The sequence below is a fragment of the Tiliqua scincoides genome, chromosome 2 (genome assembly GCF_035046505.1).
Source record: "Tiliqua scincoides isolate rTilSci1 chromosome 2, rTilSci1.hap2, whole genome shotgun sequence".
NCBI classification, from domain to species: Eukaryota; Metazoa; Chordata; class Lepidosauria; order Squamata; family Scincidae; genus Tiliqua; species Tiliqua scincoides.
The window spans coordinates 161,853,966-161,874,345 of record NC_089822.1 but is presented as its reverse complement, the minus strand read 5'-3'; the positions used below and the strand labels follow the sequence as shown (position 1 = coordinate 161,874,345).

The following is a 20,380-nucleotide window of genomic DNA, read 5'->3' as shown; positions in this document are numbered from 1 at the left end:
CACCGCCCACCCTCTCCCTGCCCAGGAACACCTCCCTCCTGCCTACCTCAGAGCCTTGCGTCAGCACAGCCAGGCCAACGCAAAGCACTCGGAGGAAGCTGGCGCAGAGGCTTGCGTCAGCTTCTGCAGGCTGGCACTTCTTTGAGCGCTGGCCCAGCTTCCTCCCAGGGAGATGCAAACGTGCCTTACGGTACATTTGCAAGCCCCTGGGCTGGCACAAGGGACTTGCACTGCCCCAAGTTGGCTGAATTGTGCCCTTAGTGATGTTATAGGCTCTCCACTATAAAAACTGTTTACAGTTTTCAAACATTTTGTCTCTCTTGTGAGAATGCTGTAAAGGGAAACAGGGGCAATGTTTAATCTCTAAAAAGAAAGGTACCAATGTGGGCCGGAATCATCTTCAGCTGCATTTCCTGCCCATAGGTCCCCATGAATGAGTGCAGGAATGATCTCCAGGTACGCAAAGTCTATGTGGAAGCTTTGCCCAAGACAAATCCTTAATTTTAAGCGTTAAATGGGGGTGGTGTTTGCAATTGCCCACACTGGGCAGATGACGCAACTGCCCAGAGTGTCTCTTTCCTCTGAAAGAGGAGGAAGTCATATGGAGCAGAATGCTCAGAAGCGGTCCCAATGGGGATCCCATTCTGGCCATGCAGCCGGCGCAAGTTTGAGTGCTGCTGCTATAGTATACTATATACTGTACTAAAAATATAATATTATTTCTTCAAAACCAACTATTAAAGAATAGCCTTGGCCGAAGGTGAGAGAGGCATGATCAAAAAATGAGAAGTATGGCTATAAGGCCAAAATCAACAGTAACTTCAAAAGATTTTTTTCTCCTTATACTACTGTTTTAAAGTCAGTATTTAAGCTATTCCACGTGGAACTTCGGGGACCACTTTGAAATGCACTTGCTTTTTCTTTTTCTTTTTTTAAATCTGAAGATTACAACTTCAAAATTCTAGAGCTATATTTTGCATATAAATGCTTATTTCACAATAAAACAGCTTCCATCTCAAAGTTGCAATAGTACGTTATGGCTGTGATACTAAAGTCCACGTGGTGAGCTGTAGCTATTCTACATATTTTAATGGGCTTTCAAGTTTGCAGGCTTCACATTTTTTCAGCTACTCTTCTAGCATTTACTGACTATTGTGGAGTCTCAAAACACTAATCTGCAGAGTGACTTTCAGCAATGAGAGATAGGACTGCTGACTAGAGAACCTGAATGAAACACTAGGTTGTTTCAGTGATGAAGTGTTTTCTACACTGTTGGTATATTGGTTACAGAATACACTCCCTGGGACAACAAACTGTACAGTTTCCCTACTTTCCCATCGCGATTATTAATATGCTAGTTAACAACAGAATGCAGGAATTATAAAACCACTGCAAGCATTTGGTGAGGAATCAAATGTGTACAAACGCCACCTTATTCCTTGTCTTTTGTAACTGTCAGGCAGCTACCCATCATTTTTGAAACATTTGATTTATTTTTCAGATAGCAAGTGTGAGGTCAATCACTCAGGATGACAATGTTTTGCAGATTACTTTAAAAGCTTTCGCATTACATTAAGAGTAGATCCCCGATATCCTGTCCCAAAATGGTTCCAGTGGTTAATATAGTTAAATAACTGGTAAAGTTTGTTGCGTTTTTCAAAACCTGGAGCCTTGGGGATTTTGCTATGATAAGCAGAGAAAAAAGAGCTGCTAAAACCACCAAACATCATTGCAATTGCAAGTTCAAATTCTGAGTGGCCATAGAAACAAGCAGGATCAAAGAGAATTGGGCCAGAATCATCTTCAGCTACATTTCCTGCCCACAGGTCCCCGTGAATGAGTGCAGGGACAATCTCCAGGCCACAAAACATCTCAGGAATCTTTGGCTGTAAAGAAGCATAAGCAAAAACAATTAAATTGTTTGCATTGAAAAGAAGTTGAATATTGTCCAAATTAAAGGACACTAGAACATACTTGTATAAAGAAAAATTTACTGGGGCCTGCAGTTCCACAGATACTGGGGGATGCACTTTAAAATGGTTTGAAAAGTAAATACCCTAAAATAACTTTGCCTACCATTTTGCAGTGCAAGTGCTACATTTTCAGGGCTCCAGGCAGCCTTCTGAGCTACCAGCAGCCTCTTCTTGATTGCGCTAGACTCCTCCTTTTCCCCAGTGTTGCCCCAGAATGCATCTCAATCAGGAAGAGAATGCATTGCAATGCCTTCTAAGGTGACATTGAGGAAAAGGAGGAGCCTAGTGCAACCAGGAAAGGGGCTACAAGCAGTTCAATAGGCTGAAACCTGAGATTCCCTTGCTAAGCCCCCCTATGTCAGTCCCCTGGACATGCAGGGCCTCCATTTGAGACCCCTCTCCTAGCCTAACATCCTGGCCCCAGTGCAGGTGCAAGGAAGAGATAAGAGGAGAGATGAAGCAACCCCATCATTTATGTTCAGGTTTTCCCAGCCAGTACTATGTTTTGAGTTACAATAAAGTGAAAGAAAGACTGCCCTTGAGTATCTGCTGCATTTGGGGTGACCATGTCCTTTGCTCAGCTTGAGGATGTATACCTGCCCCCTCAAGATGAACCCTGAGAAACATACCACAAAGACAAAGAAGAAAGCACTGACAGGCTCTAACATCAGAGAGGTTGGGGGTCAGGCAAAGGTGGGTTCACATTCCCATGAAACTGGGTTCAGCTCATATTCCTATTTGCATTCTACTTAAAAGATAGTCCAAGTGTAAAAGCAGCGTTGATATCCACTTCAACCTGGGAAGTTTCTAGAGCAAACCATACAGACAGAGCTGCAGAACAACATCTATGACAGAGAGCAGTGAACAAACCAATCTGCAGGTGTGGAGAACAGATACTGCTGGCCAGAGAAAGGGGGAAAGGGGGGAAGACCTAAAGCAGGTAGAAAAACCTTCCACCAGCATGACATGAAAAGAGATGTGGGAAGGCAAGCACACCCAGACTGTGCAGACATCTATGCAAGCCCATGCAAGATGGATGGGCTGGGCCTTCCTCCCCACCCTTGCATCTGAATGGCTCCAAATAGCCATTCTAGAGGCATTGGGCAGTCCTGGAGGATTCTTCTGGGTTGTGCCAGGCTGGTGACACACTCTGCTGGCCTCTGCAGGCCTCAGAATGTTCCACATAAGGCTCCAAAAGCCACTTCCAGTTTTTGGAGACAATTTCCAGTTTGCCTCTAAAAATCAGAAATGACTTTCAGAGGCTTCTACAGGCCATTCTGATGCCCACAGAGGTCAGCAGAGTGATTCACTGGCCTGGTGCAACCCAGAAGAGACCTTCCCAGCACCACCAGGAGCGTTTGCAACCCACCACAGAAAATGAGATGGGTTGTGGTGCTGGTAAGATTAGGACCTGCTGCTCTGAGGCATTTCTTCCCTACCTTTAGTCGAGACCACAACTCTCTTGCTTCTCTGTCTCCATAATCTCTCTCAATCAAATCCATTTGGGCTTGAAGTCGATGGCGCACAAAAAAAGTGGGCCAGTCACTTTGCCATTCATTCACCTACAACAACAACAAAAGTCAATATTTATTATCAAAAATCAGTGCAATGTATTTAGAGCACAAAGTTGCATCTTTTGGCGACTTCAACTGACCACTACCAACATTCTCAATAAGTTTGACTAATTCTTTTAAATGCTACTTCTGCCCACAGCCAAATATCCTATGGCAATAAATGCCTCCTGAGGTTCAGGCCCTGCCAAGCCTGGAATGTCATTTTAAATATTACATGCAGACGATACAGAAAGCTCTAGGCATTCTAATAGTTAAAATAGGTATACCCACATTATGCCGTTCACATTGAAACACATATTTGTGTTATATTACATATGTTTACAACAGAACAATATTGATATTTGGGGACATTTACTGGTTGTCAGCAATAATTCTAATGATGAAGGTCCCAGCCACTTCTTACACTGGACAAAAGAAACCCTAATCAATGAAGAATACAGAAATGAATTGTGCTTGATGTTGCGTCTTCGTCACTAAAAATGAAGGGTATGAAATGAGAGAAAGAGAGAGAGAGAGAGAGAGAGAGAGAGAAACCTCTCTGATTAATGAGGAGATACTTGTACCAACTATCTGTGAAATTTGTTTTAATAAACAAAATTGAATAAGCAAAAAATACAAAAGACTCCACAAATGGACAGCATAAAATATACAATTGAATTAAACATGCATTGCACATAAATTATACTCAAATCTCATTAACTCAAATCCCATTAACCATCATCTCAACATCTCACATCAAATATAATTTTAGAGCTTACCTGAGCTATATAACCACAGCAGGTGACAATGTGGAATCCAAACTTATCCACATACTGAGGTTCACATAGGCCTGCACCCTTCCCTGTCAAACATGATAAGCTGATCAATACAAATGCTTTCAGAAATATTTCCTCTCTGATATTAAAAAACTGTTTTTGCATCCTTCTTATCAACCCCAATGTCTATGGCCTTGAATTAACTTGCAGAATAGTTCAGCCACAAACCTAGAAGCAAATGTCTCATAGGATTTGCCTTAAGTCACAGCATGTTATCCAAACTCAGCTGAAGGCTCATATTTCATCATATAGCATATATCATATAGCATTCTGCAATGAATAGATTGAGCAAAATGGAAGAGTATACAGAGTATTATAGGGAAGAAAATTCTTTAAGCAAAAAACTGATTAAGGGACACAAATATCAGCAAGAGGAATATAACAACAGGTATATATTGCTTATTTATAAAATATGTGACTATTTTCAGCAGTGGTTTCTGAACATTACAGCCATGATCAGAAGGAAATTAATGATGCTTAAATCCCATTTGTTTAAATAGAATTTGAATGCAGCTAACTTTCTCTGGTCTGACACCACTATCTCATGCAGAATAGTTATTACAGTACAAAGTTATACTACTGCAGAGAATCTATATTCTACCAATACTGTACCAACTGTGTTTTCTTCTTTCTTTAATTTCTCCCCAAGTTTTTGGTTATGAAGGTGAAGATCTGCTACTTGCTCTCCAAGTTTTGCAGAGTATCTAGAAGAATAAAGAAACAAAACCCAACCTTATGGATTGGGACGTTTCCAAACCAGCCTGTAAGCATCCGCTTAATTTTATGCAGAAAACAAGTTCACCCCCTTCTAGGTACCCAGACAAAGGCAGTGAGCACCAAAGGGCCATTTTCTGTAATGCAGAAAGTGGAGGCTATGAAATGAGTGAATTTTGAATTAGCTCACTAGGGGTCTAACCCTAGGGACCTGCTGGGCTGCCCAAACTCATGTTCTAGTGGCGCAGCATGCTTTACAGCAGTCGTAAACAGGGAACTGCCATTCTGTGTAGCCAGCCTGCTGCCACAATCAGGAAACGGCCATGTGCCAGTGGCCTCCAAAGAAGCCCTGGTGCTAGTAAGTTGGTGTGGGACACAGAGGGTAGATGGTGGTAAATGAAATGGGGCAGGGAAAGGGGCTTGTCGAATCCAGGAAGGGTGCAGTATCAGCCTTCACTGTTATCCTATTCTCTTTCCCAGATTCACTGAGTAGACCAATCATGGCAACAGAAAAAAAAATGTTCCCTTATCTGGAGGAGACTGCTCCCCCTCCCCTCCCCCCCCCACTGGACTCAGGGGGAGAGTTAGATAGGATTAGGCTGCAGGAAATATAAAAACAATGCCTTATTGGTATAATCTTTTGATATGTGGCAGTAGGTGTAAGAAATCTGGTGTATATTAGAAATTGTTTTTCAAATAATTCTTGAGTTTTTTCACAGGGCCAGAAGGAAATGTCAAAGCTAATAAAGGTATTGTCCAAATGCTATCCCATTTTCCATCATTTACCAACATATATTAAAAAATAAGATTAATCGTGCAAAAGCTTCTGAGATTTCCTGCTAGACTCTCCTAAGATCTTAATAACTACCAATAAATTACCAGTAAAGTGTCAGCACTAAGAGGCTCTTAATGTAAGAAAGAGGCAATCCATCTCCAGTAGCCTACGCAGCCAACTAGTGTCTGGCAGGGAATGTTTGTTTCCACAAAAAAGGCACTAGATTGGGCTGAATATTCACTTAACAACCTAATTGCATAATCAGAGAACATATCCCTGTTGTTAAGTGGTGCACACCTGTATGTATGAATATATGTCTCATACAAAAAGAAGGTGAATTTGCAATACAATCTGACATATTTTTACTAATAAGTCCCTTTATCTGTAGTGTGGCTTACTCCCAGGTAAGTGTTATAGGACTGTAGCCTTATTCAGCACAGGTTACATATGCATAAAGTATTTTCCCCATCTTTTGACAAGTGACCAAACCACAGGTGAACCTGGATTCAGAGAAAGACTTCCAAACCTGGATTAACTTATTATGTTGATATGTGTTACAACAGTCATAAAGCTATGCACATACCAACCTGAGCTGAACAACAACAGAGGCTTGGGCTGAAAGGATTATTCTTGAGAACGAGCCCAAAGAGTCGGAACAAACATTCAATTATTGTTTGGGGAATTTATTCTCTTGAGACTCGTTCTGTGGTTGTTCTCTACCTGAAAATGCACTGAAACATTCAAAGAATGAAGTTGCTCACACATGGGAAATTTCATTCCACTCTGGTGTGTGTCAATCACCTTGTGGTTATACAGGTCTACTTCTCAATACACACACATAGCACTTTACTACATGAATTCCCTATCAATCGTTACTTGAACCACATGGAAAAAGGTAACCATAGTTCTGGGCAGTGGGAAAGAAGGACCCCTGTCAGCTTTGTGCAAAAACAAACCACTGATGAAACTATCCACATGGAATTGCAATCAGACAACCGTAAAAACCACAAGATAAAACTAAGATTTGTTCTGACTCTAAGGCCGGATGAATCTGATTTCTGTGAGATTATGAAGCCACATTCCTGTTTGGCTCGCCTTTGAACAATAAAACTTGTCTGTGCCTGGCATTCTTGAAGCCAGTTCATTCTCACAATATGCATGCTGCCCCCCCCTTTGGAAGTGGCTCCAAAGTTCAGCACTTCCACACAGCCCCTGGTGCATAACCCAGGCTTGATCTCCTTATACAGTTGTTCATATAACAGGTTGAGGGAATCACAGATTTAGAATAACTGCAACAATCCACCCAGGAGAAGAAGCAGCAGTAAAACCTTATGGAAAATATTCTTATTTTCCTGTAGTGTTTCCACCATTTCTGGTTTTGTGTCACATTTTATGATGGTGCTGTGACCTACAGAGCAGAAAATTCTTGACATAGCTACAGGTCATGTGTTACCAGCATGACCAGGTAAAGACTGAGTGACAAACCCACACCAAGCTCTGAAGATTTTATAGCTTTTAAGAACTGCGTGAACTCTGGAAGGCTAGCTGTTGATCCCATAAGCTACAAGAGGCCCAGTCTAGCCAAAACATTCCATAGGAAACAGATAAAATAGTATGGACATTCTCAGACCTCTGACAGATGCATATAATTGTCAAGATAGAGTACATGTTGCTACAGTAAGTAAAGAGAGGATGTCTCTGCTGGCATAACTTCACTGAAGTCATCCCATACTGTGACGTGAATTGGAGCTTGTTAATTCCCTTGCATTTATTTTACTTCCAGCAAGACTTTATGTAAAGGCAGTAAAACAGGACCCTTTCAGGACAGCTGACAACACAACACAGATGCAAATTCCCAAAATTGACCTTCTAACAAGGACAGCAACACGGCACTCCAACATACTTGCTGAGGCTCTTCATTTTCAGGTACTCCATAGCAAATGCTGCTCCACCTCCAGGAAGATCAATCACTTTAATAGGCTGTGGAACCCTCAAGGTGTGGGTTTGCTGAATAGCCTCTAAGCTTGCCATTTCTCCCTCAAACATTGTTCTAGCCTAGTTAGAAAGAATAATATCACTGAATGAGAACATTTCGGTTCTGTATTAGGTACTACATTCTGTATGAATACAGTATTAGGATATTGCAAGTAGCTGATTTCCTGAGAGAGAGAGAGAGAAAGAGGGAGAGACTTCCTAGAAATCTGTTTTACATTTTTAAGATTTTATGTATACAACTTCATCAGTTTACAAGACATATTACATTGACAGTCCAGTTTTATCTGTTCCCACCCCACTAGTGCTGCCACACCAGAAATGGGTGCACTATTTCCCACAGAGGGGGTGGAGACTTCAGCAGGGAAAGGGGATTTAAAGGTGATTCTGCTTTAATTTTGACTTAAAGGGATTTTGCTAGCCCAAATCCAAGTAGAGAATGGGAGTGAGGAGACTGCTGCCAGATGGGATAGGATCCAGCATGTGTCATTGCTAGCAGATCCACCCCCTCCTGCAGACTCCCTGCCCCCATTCCACCCTCTTCCCACCTCCACCTGCCTCTCCCACTAGCTTACCTGCTCCAACAGGCAGCAGGAGGGCCAATGACATGCTCTGGAAAGCTCCAGCCTTCCCACCCTGCCCCAGCAGCATGCTACTTTTCACTTTACAGTACTTTAGCAGCAGCTGCACTAGCAGAACATGTGTTCTGCTGGCAGTGAAACCCAGTAAGATTGGGCCAAGAGTGATAGGGTTGCTCCCTGCCCCAAGGGGCTTATAATATAAAGATATAAAAGGGAAACAATCTAAAGATATAAGGGAAACAACAGAAGAAGGGGAGGGAAATGAAGGCGGGTTAAACATGGAAAGAATGTATGATTGCTTCAATTATTTGTTAAATATAGTTACAATAGGGAAAGAGGACTGAGTGGCAATTCTATACACTTACCTGATAATATGCTCCACTGAATACAGTGGGACTTAATTCTGAATAAACATGTAGGATTGCACTGTTAGGCTTCATTTAAAAGTTAGGCTTTAAGAAGGGATTTGTATGAAAGAAGCATCACAGAAGTATTCTGGGAGGCGGCAGTTCTGGGCATAAGGGGCAGCAAGAGACAAATGGTGGAATTGTTTGAGGGAGCATGTGAACTTTGGATAGCTGAGCATGGTGAAAGTAACAAAGGTTACAAGCAGGAATTTGAGCTCTGAGAGGGAGAAGGGGGCAGGGCCATAGAGGACCTTGAAGGTAAGGACAGGATTGGAGCTTGCCCTTGGACAGAAAGCCTGAAGAAGGATTTAAGGGAAAAACAGTCATGTGGTTGGTGAGATGATTTGGCAGCGAAGTGTAGAAAGTGACTACGACAAGCTGAGATTTAATAAAGTTTCTCTGGAAATGTCATCATTATTTTGTAGTTGCAGCCTATCCCACTCCAAGAGTTCATATCAGGGCCTAGGAGAGGGGGGTAAAGGGGGCAATTTGTACCTAGGCCCAAGAACCAAAGGAGAGGGCCCAGAAATTTCCTGAGATCTTACATTTTCCTATCTATTCAGACTTGTGGCCTGCATAGGATGCTGGGAACACTACCACAAGCGTGGGGCTGCAGGTATTGCTGGGTCGAGGAATACATACACAACACTCCTTAACACAGTGTCAAATCTGGGAGGAAACTGGACTGCTACAGTAGCTCTTTGGCTCGTGGATCTGCTTGCCATGAAGGAGTGTTCCCCCACCCTGTTTTGCTCCTCACCTGCCTCCATTCTGCTCACCTGCCTCCCTTGCTGTTTCACCCCTCCCCCTTTGCCAAGGGGCCCAAAAGAAACTTTGTACCCCCTGATAAAATTCCTTTCAGAAGCCCTGGTGCATATGCATGTGATATAGATTCACACACATGCCTAGATTTGCCTAGATGCTGGTACAGAATTTACCAATGGGTAACAGGACCCTTCCACCTGAGAGTGTAGGCTCCTGGCACTGTTATCAACATCTTGTGTATGAACACATGAACAATTATTGTCATTTGAATTAATTTGGTCATATTGGTAATCAGCTTAAAGTTGGGATGAAAACTTTTTGAAATGTATCTGAACATTTATTCAAACATTACATATATCTAAAGATATTCAGATATATCACAATATTTTTTTCTCAATGACAAAAGAATCTACGAACATTGGCTATACCTACTGTACTTGCATTCATGTGCTAATTCATACCACACACTGACAGACTGGGGAGAGACAAGCCAGGAGATAGGGTTCAAATCCAAAAAAAGAGATACACAGATAAAATAATAGTAATTCACTATTTGGATGTTTTGCTTTGATTGCATATTGTACTGTTGAATTTCTAGTACCAAATCACAAAACAAAAAGATTTTAATTCAAGGCATCTTACAACTGAGGCAGGGGGCAACTTAATTGGGTTCTTACTCCAGTTTCCTAGACTGACTGTTAATGGGGTGGGTGTGTGAGCTTGGGTGTGTGAGTGATGCATACAAAACCAATTGCCCCTTCTGCTGTCAAGACATTTGAGAACCTGATTTAGAACAATATTGAGAAGCTTAGTGAAGGTCTCCTCACTTGATCCCCTTCCCCACTCCAACATACCAGAAATTGGCAAGGAGAAAAAATGCCACTCTGATTTCAGCTGTCAAAGGACCTCTTTTGCCAGCCAGATAATTCCTTTCCAACCTGCTTCCCTTCTGCAGCTATGTTAGGGCTCAATCCTATGCATGTCTACTCAGAAGTAAGTTCCATTGAGTTCAGAGGGGCTGACTCCCAGGAAAGAATGCATAGGATTGCAGAGTCCAATCACAGGCATGTCTACTCAGAAGTAATGGTTGGTTGGCAACCTTCAGTCTCGAAAGACTATGGTATAAGCCTACAGCACCCGGTATTCCTAAGTGGTCTCCCATCCAAGTACTAACCAGGCCTGACCCTGCTTAGCTTCCGAGATCAGACAAGATCAGGCATGTGCAGGGTAACAGTTGTCCTATTGAGTTCAGAGGGGCTGACTCCCAGGAAAGCATGCATAGGATTGCAGAGCCCAATCCTATGCATGTCTACTCAGAGGTAAGTGCCATTACAGTCAATGGGGCTTACTCCCAGGTAAGTATGGATTGGATTGCAGCCTTTGTAACGAGGAGACAGCGCCGTTAACCTGAGGCTTGCTGTTGATTTTAACAAACACTCGCCCATGGTCGGTTTCATAGCTCTGCCCTTGGCTGATGCACCCTCCTCCAGAACTCCCAAATGCCTTCAGAAGGGTCGTCTTCAGTTCGGCTTTCAGCAGCTTCTCCATGGCTGTTCGCTGTCCTGCAGCCTCCAGTATTGCAAGGCTGGCTGGCTGGCTGGCTGGATCTCTCTCTCCTCTTGCTGCAGTAGATTGCAGGCTGCAACACAGCAAAAAGGGATTGCAATGAGCAGCTGTCAAGAAAATAAATAAATAAATAAATACATTTTGCTAAATGCTTTAAAAAAAACCCACAGGAAAAAAGCCTTACTTATATAAAAACCACACAAGCTACAACAACCAAATAAGCCCCCCCTGAGTGCATCACGAGGACCTTTCTAGGCTGCCCTGAGAGCTTCTGGTATTTGTAGTTTGTCAGCCTGATTTTCCTCTTTGGACCAACTCTCCCCCCCCCACCTTCTCTATGTTTACATGGGCACCCAATACACAACATTTTAATAGCAAACCACTAGAGGGAGCTTCAATTCAGAAGCATTAAATCGGCCATGAAGACCATTAACCCAGTTCTGCCCTGCCCACAAGTGTACACATTTGATTCCTGTTGTGTATATGCAACGTTGGGCAGAAATGACTTGCATTGAAGCAGGTTGCATGCATGGAATAAAGTGGGCTGTGATGTAATAAGCATTGAGATCAAATCTGAGAAAAGGAAGATGGAAATAGCAACATTCCTACAATGTTTTCTCAAGTAAATCACTTCTGCATTTTCTGCAGCATTTGTCATTCATAAAAGTTCACATGGGTTATAGTGGATCTTGTACTGTATATATAAAAAGGCTCTCCCTTGCTAGCTACATGCAGCTGTGTTAACAGCACTCCTAAGTTGTGCATTTAAGACCCATGTGCTCACATTAATATTCTGTACTGTAACTGTCCTAAGGGCTGGATTCTTTTGTCAGACTCTGAACATTACTCTTTCCTAGAGTTGCTGTAGGAAGCATTATACGTGATATACATTCACACTTCTTCCAACCTGTTTAGGGAGAGTACCATTTGCAGCAATTGCAATTTATGGATTAGTTATCCACTGCACAAAGTTTGAAGGAATTTCAGTTCTGCAGACAAAAGTGTGGGGTGCAGAGTGTCCATACTTGAGCAAAAAGTGCTACGAAGTACAATAGACTTGAATTTCCACAATGCTTGAACAATCCTTATTTACGCTGCTGAATAAAGAGCACTGGGATCATCTCATGGAAACAACAAACTAGACTATATAAACATAGCCTTACAATGTATCCATGTGCCAATTCTGCAAATTCTCATTGCCATTTTAAAGGGCCAGAAAAACATTTTCCAGTGGGTCAGAACTGATGCCTCCTATCCTGGGGCTGACTTTGCTGATTCTGATTTGTCCCTTGTTCTTTTAACACCGCCACTTGGCTTAGGGCCCAATCCTATCCAATTTTCCAGCACAGGTGCGGCTGCAGTGCAGCCCCAAGGTAAAGGAACAAATGTTCCAATACCTTAAGGAGGTCTCTGTGACTGCCTCCCTACCACAGGATACAGTGCACACCCCCATTAGCATGGCTGCACCAGCACTGGAAAACTGGATAGGATTGGGCCCTTAGTCACTGGCCAGAGAATCAGTTAAGAACCCAATCCTATGCATGTCTACTCAGAAGTAAGTCCCATTACAGTCAATGGGGCTTACTCCCAGGTAGGTGTGGATAGCAGTGGGCTCTAAGTCTGTAAGTACACTTCATTCATGTATGGTATATCCATTCACTCTTTTCCTCTTTTATTCTTCTTCTCACTCTATTAATGGTGAAAGCTGAATTTTCAGCTTTCAAGGTGGATTCTGTTTTGCTTAATTACTGTATATTTGGATAGCACTAAAACTAATGATTGAAATCTAATGAAAAATGGTCAAAAACTGATGGAAAAACCTAATTCTGCTTCCCAGCTTCTGCTCCCCAACTGCTCTACACCTTCTTCCATCATTGCCTTTGGCAGAGTGAAGAGTAGGATACCAGCTGTTACAAATCTGGTCCTGCCTCTTATTTCCCCCCACCCAAACATGCCTTCTGGCCAGGACTCAGGAAGGTAAGGAGTGGATTACATCCTCCTCTCTTGATCTAGAAACATTTTCCAGGCTTGGAAATGGGAAATGAGGCAAAATGCTTCACTGCATCCTTTTCTCCACCCCCTTCCTAATCTAGAACCTTAGTTAGGAAGGAAATCATGTCCTGTCCTACAGTCTAGAAAGTGAGCTTGTCAGTGTTGTGCTGTGACATTGTCCCCAAGACTAGTGCTTTAGAATGAATGCAAGAGTGAATGGCAGTCATGAATGTGTACAGGAAAAAACAGAGCCTATTCCTCAGCCTTTAAGGATCAAACCTACCACTATCTGCACATCCCCACACTGGCTTCTATTTCTTGGTCATGCTTGAACCTGCTGGAAGGTTGGATGAATGTGACAGATTGTTGGAAACTTGAATGAATAAGCAGTCTCAGCCCAAGCTGATCCAGGGACCAAAGCAATGCCGAATTCTGCTGCCAGCTGCCAGTGTGTACACATGCACCTCCCTTCCATCCCCATCTCTGCCTCATTTCTCTTTACACTGGTGGGCAGGGAGAGGAGGAAGATTAGGAGGCAAGCCAAGACAAGTGTGCTCTCATCCTCTTCTCACTTCCTAGGGAGAGCATGTGAGAAGAGGATAGAGCAGCAGCTAGTGGAATGGCTGGGCACATGGTTAGTAATGCCCACCAGCTTGCCACCCCTCCCCCACCGGATGTTCAAAGCAGCTGCTTCAATTGGTTTCATGGATGTGCTGCTCCTGTAAATTATACCTACTAAAAATGCCTGAGGCACTAAAGAGGCACTTTTTAAAGTGATGCTCCTATTTAGAGGAGAGCAAGCCCTGATTCACCCTATAGTGTATTTTATGTTGACTGGTTTCTGATGGTTTTTCTGCATCCTTTTAAATTGCTGTTCAGAGACAGGAGGAAATCATGTATTTCTTTTGCTAGGTAAACCTCTTTGTGAACTTTGTGGAAGAGCAGTATATAAATATTCTTGTTATCTTAATAATAAGATAGAAGTGCCATTATGATCACCTATAGTACAATATGCCATGCAGATGCCAACAGACTTATAGAAAATGCAAACAGGCCCAGTGAACATCAATAAAGTATCTTGTACATTACAAAAAGGCTTGCCATGGAGACTGTTTTACTGCCCTCTACTGGCCATCTCAAACAAGGATGCTGGAAATCTGGCAACCAGTCAACCATTCCTGTATCACCTCCATAGGTTTGTGTCTGTTTACATGACCTGGTATATAATGCACATTTTCATGTGAGTTACTAGATTCTATGTATGAATTTGCTCAGCATATAGCCTGAAATGTTCTGAAATACAGTATAACTCTGTAGTTTCAAAGGCTTGGTGATTAAAAATAAAATTAGGATGACAACCAGATTCAAAGGGAGACAGGGTTGGTGGTGGTGTTGTTTAACCTCCTAATAGTTGTGTAGAAAAAGGAATGTTGTTATGTGCAGTTGTCAAGTATGGTTGGAAACGCCTACCAAAAGCCTGTTCTTCTACACAGCTATTAAAATTAATGGAGCACAAAAGCTGTCTGTTGGCAGCTGCAGGACATATTGTACTATAGGTGACAATAATGTCACTTCAAAATTTACCACCCCGGTGGTAAAAATTCCTGATTTTCTCTTCTTCTTTTTGTCTATTTTTTTCTATCCTTCTAAGCTGCCTCAGCCCAATACATCTGTGATGGTTCCTAAACCAAACTGCTGAGACTCTAGCTGCAAAAATCTGTTCTAATTCTGTACCACCAAAGTGAGGTCACATGGCAGGAGAGACAGGTGATTTTGCAGATTGCTTGTCTTCCTGTCCAATCCCCCCTCCCTGGAAAAAAGAGATTCTGGTGATCCCTCCTGCTGGGATTGGTATGCAAAACATTATAGGGCATCCAAATGCTACCTGACAATATACAAGTGGAGGAAAAGATGCTCCGGTGTTCATAAATCATCCATTCAGATGGATCTATTACATCATCAACCTATTTTTATAAGGTCACAAAAGGTATGAGTTGTCTGGTCCATTGCTGGAGAACAGATGCTGTTTTAAAGAAAAGAGTGCATCCACTCTCCTTACTACACCATAGATGTATGTTCCAGACCTTCTTCATGTTCCAGCATGAGGAAGTTGGCATAGAGATGGTGTTCAGTGAACTGTGTCAGAGAATTAGTTTCATTTTGCCATTTACCTTTTATCTCTCCTCCTTTGAAGCATGTCCACTTGGTTTTGATATATACGTTGCTGTGACCCCTTCGCAAATCCCTTTTTATTGTTTTCTTCCTTCAGCCCTTTAATATTCTCCTTATCTTTTTATTGTTTTGCCTGTCTGATCCGAGTTCTGTTGTGAGGAATCGCGTTTACCATGCCATCTCAGACTGTTGTTTTATGCTACTCTTTATGTTTTAAGGGGACCCATAAGATTTAGGGGTTCTTTATTGCTCTGGGAGAGAGACTTTCCCAGGGCAGCCTCGTTCTGTTGAGGGTTTCCCAGCCTTGAGTAGTAGTACTAGTACAGTTCCAGTAAATCCCAGTCCTGACCAATAAGAAGAGTGGAGTAGGAAAGCAAGGGAGAAAAAACCACAGCTAATCACTAGGTGCTGTGCCCAGACTGCCCTATTCGTCTTCCTTCACATACCCAAATCTAGACCTTGGAAGAAGACTCCATATGTGTTAAATATGCACCAGCATTGGAAAGAATAAGTGCTCCTTTACTATTCTTCAGTGGACTATGGACCTTTTAGTTTTATCAACACCAGATTTTTCTACACCAGACTTGCCAGTAAAATAATGATATACATCTGACTTTACACTTAAAGGATCACAATAGTAGAGCTGAGAAAGACTTCTGCCTGAGGTAATAGAGATGCTGTCAGTCAGAGCAGACAATACTGGGCTTCATGGGCCAGTGGTCTGACTCAGTATAAGGCAGTTTCATATTTCATTCGCGTTGTCTCAGTCTCCACACCAAAATTGTATTTAGTGTTCCTTCCTTATCTGATAGTTTCTGGCCCCAGTAGTTGCTTTGAGGTTGAGTTCATCATCTCCCCTCACTTTGTTTGGAAATTGCGGTGCAGACTAGACTATGGGGCAATCAATAGCCTTGGAAGACAGGCATGTACAGATCCTTGGTCTTTTGCTAATTGTTTGATGTGGTCAGCTCTAGTCTAATTTCTCCTAATCTTATAAGCTCACGCACATCAATTGTAAGAATAACTTCTAGTTTACAGAGTCCTTTTGGAATGGCTCCAGATGTTGTCCCAGGTCTGAAGGGAGAAATTTGGAATTTCTGGTTTCATCAGTACCTTAAGCAACAGTAATACTGAGTTTGGTTAACTAATTGACTTTGAGAGATAGCATCAGGTATATCATGGGCAGAGATATAAAAGTAATATCCCTCCAGATAAACCAAACACACAAGGAAGTTGATTATCCCTTTGATTCCAACCACCATTACCCCAAAGATGACACTGATTTTGCGATAAGTTTGCTAACGCCAAAGCTTCTGTATAACAGTGATTATCCAATATCCTTATAGTTTCGTTATCCTCCTTATCCTCATAACCTTTCATTACAAACAGCAGATGTAAAGTTAGATTAGATGAAATAAAGGACAATATAAAAAAGATTAGGAGATGCAGGGGGCAGCTAGACTGCTTATAAAAGTTGTTGCTTTGAAAGGACAAATGGTCAGGAGAGTGGGATAGCAGAAAAAGAAAGGTCATCCTAGAAGATGACTAGGGGGACACTCATTAAGTCAAGAAAGAGCAAAAAAGGTTTGTGTCTTTGTTATCTAATTGGATAAAGGTTATCTAATTGGAAGGAAATCTGCTTTACAGATGTGGCCTATCCCAGTGGTTCCCAGACTGTGAGCTGTGGCTATCTGAGAAGCTGTGGAAACCAGCCAGGGGAGCCACAGAACCGTCACAAAAACTCTACAGCCCTATAAAATGTATAGGATTGTAGCCCTAATGGGAAGCCATAGCCAATGATCCAGTAGGTCAAAGGAACCACCAGTTGAAAAGGTTTGGGAATCTCTGGCCTAACATTTTGACTTGACAAAGGTGAAAGAGTCGGTTTATCTAGTACTGGCAGAGATGAGAACAATTTCCTTGTTGTTTTTTTTCCCTTTCTAATAATGCCTGGACTCAGCAACCTCCTGAGCAAGGTCAATGGCATTTCTTTATTTGTTGTTCATGGATTTATTATTTCTATGCAGCTTCTTCTCTGCTACCATAGTATGGTTCTTTTCCACCTGATTATCCCCTTTCCTCCCAGGCTGACTCAAGACCGCCTAAGGCAGCAAGCCAAATGCAGTCCCCCTTACCTGATGATGTCCAGTCTGCACGTTCTACTCTCCAGTGTCAGTTCAGCACTCTCCTCCCTTCCACATTTCCTTTTTTTCTCTATCCCCCTCTTCAACCCTACCCCTAAACTGCAAAATTAACCATGTACCACACTGCAGGGCTGTTGCAAGTCACTCCCTCTCAGCCACAGCCTCATCAATGTACCAAATGGGCATAAGGAACTGTAGTGGCACTAGAATGGCAATTTTAAAATGGTGAAAGCACTTTTCTAAGAATCACGTTAAAAAAAAAACAAAATACCTTCAAATGGAAAGAGCAAGTAGTCTTGGTTCGACCTTTGAAAGACAGAAACTTCTATGGTTATAAAAATCCCCTCGAGGGATTTAGAAACACCTACCTATGTAAACCACCTTGAATAAAGTCAGAGGAGTAATCCGATGACCAGAAAGGTGGTATATAAACCTCTGCTAACTGAGTAAGAGGCACTTTTTCAAGTGGGTGCTCCTCTTTTTTTAGCAGAGGAAGAGTAACTGGCTCTCCTCACCCCAGCAGTGTCTTTTCTAGTGGCTACCTGCTGATGTTCTTTTGCATCTTTTTAGATCATGAGCCCTATTGGGACAGGGAGCCATTAGTTATTTGATTTTTCACTGTAAACCACTTTGTGAACTTTTTGCTGAAAAGCGGTATATAATTGTTGTTGTTGTTGTTGTTAATAATAATAATAATATAAATACCTAGTTATTATTATTATTTGGGAGGGGGAAGACACTGCTTTCCCATCACAACTACATTAAAACTTGAGATTCTCCATCTTAGTGTATGAGCAGCTCTCATCCTATCATACTGTCTAGTAGTAGTTACCATGTCATGATATCATGGTACTCTATGTCTCCCCACCTTACCATCCCATATTAATTTACTGTTGCTGGCACCAGCGGGACAATGCAAGCACTGTGATTTCACAAGATAGGTAAGTACCATAAGACATTACAGAAGCTGGAGCATAAGACTGCTGTTTTTAGTAGTGGGCCACGGCCACTACTGTGTCTTAAGTGGGCCTAAGGAACCAAGTCTAAGGTAGCCAATGGGAAAGAAATTAAGAGTAATGGCAGCTAATGTTTCCATGATAATGTATAACTTCCTTGAAAACACAACTTGAAATCCTTTTATTACACACTTTTCTCTTCTAAACCTACAACTTTGTTTTGCTTGGACATTGCTCCATGCTGACTGTGTCCACTTTCCTGAAGAAGCAAGTTGGTAACAAAACTAGCAACGGGAATATTAACGGTTGATGCATGCAGCAGTTTATTTATTAGAACTTCCCTTTGTACTCTACCCTCTGGTGAGTTTCCAGAGGGACCTGTTAAGAAAGCAGGGGTGCACAGGAGATGCACAGGAAGAAGATGCACAGGAAGGTGCATAGGAGGAGGAAAGGGGGAAGAGACTAGTCACAATGGAAGGGAGAAAGGTGCCTGTGGTTTTGGACTACAGCAAAACACTGTAGCTGGGGAGTGGCTCTCTGTAGCCTGAACCAGGGACCATAGGCAAGGAGTGAGCCTAAAAATCAACCCTTTGCTTTGGGGGATCTAGTCTTTCCCACCAAATAGCTCTTCTTAACCCATATCCCAAACCTCCAAACAGAATTGGAAGAGGGGGATCTTCCTTGTTCTAGAGTCCATGGTGAATTGGTTAAGGGAATTTGTTCAGTGAAGACCAAAAATAGAATAAACTCAGTCACATGCACCCAACACTTTCAAAGAGAGAAAGAGAGTCACAAGTCCTAAGGGCATCATTGGTTTGATTGCACGTGAGGTAGACTAAGAAAGATAGGAACTAGTCTGTGGGACAATGGCAAGGTTGTTCAAACAACCAAGTTTACCATTCTGCATCTGTTTAGTGTGCTGTGTTGCAGTAGCTGCAGGACAAGGAACCCAAAACAACATGAATGTTCTGTCAAAAACAGTGTCTTACAGACGGAAATAGCGTTAACATGCAGGCAGTAGTCTTAGAGCCAATCCTATCTAACTTTCCAGAAGCGATGTAACTGCAATGCCGCCCTGAGGTAAAGAAGCAAATGGCATATGACTCTAGGTAAATTTACAATTTGCCTCTTGCTGAGCCTGATCCTTTCTCTCACTACTGTTCTTTTTTAAAAAGTTTGAAAGGCAGTACCTGAGCACTCCTACTGCTGATGATTCTTCTTCTGCTCTAGAAGGAATCCCAGCATGGTATTCTCCTACCTGACCACACTCCTATGTGTCAGAAAAAAGGGCTTAGTCTAGCCTTCCCTCTAACATGCTATTATTTTTTTATGTACAGGGGCTTTTCTCCCATGGGGGAAAAATTCAAAATGTGAATCTTCACCAGCAAGCTGAAGTGGTACAGTCCACGGAAAGTGCTACCACTTGCTTCTACCTAGTACACAAGAATGGCCCTGCTGGATCAGACCATAGTTCTATCTGGCAATTTCCCCAGGATCATGCAAAGACACATGTTTTTGTGAAAGAGTGCTAAATTTGGAAGTAATTGTTTGAGACAAGCTAACAAGGCTGATTTAGTAATTAGGAGATGTGAAGAGATCCAATTGATAGTATTTGGGGGTTCCTAATTTCCAGTATTGACTCACCTGACCTCCTTGATATTTATTTTCAGATGAATTTATTGTGCAGGAATTCGCATTTGAAATATTCTCTGCATGGTGTTTGTAGTGCTAGGCTATTATGAGATTAGTCAAGTGCACAGGAGTATAAATAGCAGTGAGCAGAAGAAAGACACAATCACATGATCTCCTCCTTCCCTGCTCAGGCTCCAATCACCTCACAGGAGAAAGAGTTATTCAGGGAAAAACGGCTCCCTCCCATCCCCTTTCCCAGTACTAAGTCAGTGATGACAGAGTGTTTACAATGGCTAAGTACTCTTGTGGAGTGATAATGCTG

The 20,380-nt window shown here is 42.2% G+C and overlaps 1 protein-coding gene across 4 annotated transcripts; it reads right to left on the bottom strand.

Moving 5' to 3' along the window:
- Nucleotides 1-773: 773 nt before the first annotated feature.
- Nucleotides 774-20,157, bottom strand: FN3K (fructosamine 3 kinase). 4 transcript variants are annotated; one of them, XM_066614709.1, is made up of 7 exons: nt 20,071-20,157; nt 11,004-11,235; nt 7,755-7,906; nt 4,975-5,066; nt 4,306-4,388; nt 3,413-3,535; nt 774-1,886 (listed from the first exon to the last, which is right to left on the bottom strand). In XM_066614709.1, the coding sequence occupies exons 2-7, from the start codon at nt 11,142-11,144 to the stop codon at nt 1,548-1,550; spliced, it is 930 nt and encodes a 309-aa protein (XP_066470806.1). In that variant the 5' UTR covers nt 11,145-11,235; nt 20,071-20,157; the 3' UTR covers nt 774-1,547. The 4 variants fall into 4 exon arrangements, with proteins under 4 accessions (XP_066470806.1, XP_066470808.1, XP_066470807.1 ...); XM_066614711.1 differs by lacking the exon at nt 20,071-20,157 and adding an exon at nt 19,617-19,692; XM_066614710.1 differs by lacking the exon at nt 20,071-20,157 and adding an exon at nt 11,410-11,489.
- Between the last annotated feature and the right edge of the window lie 223 nt (nt 20,158-20,380).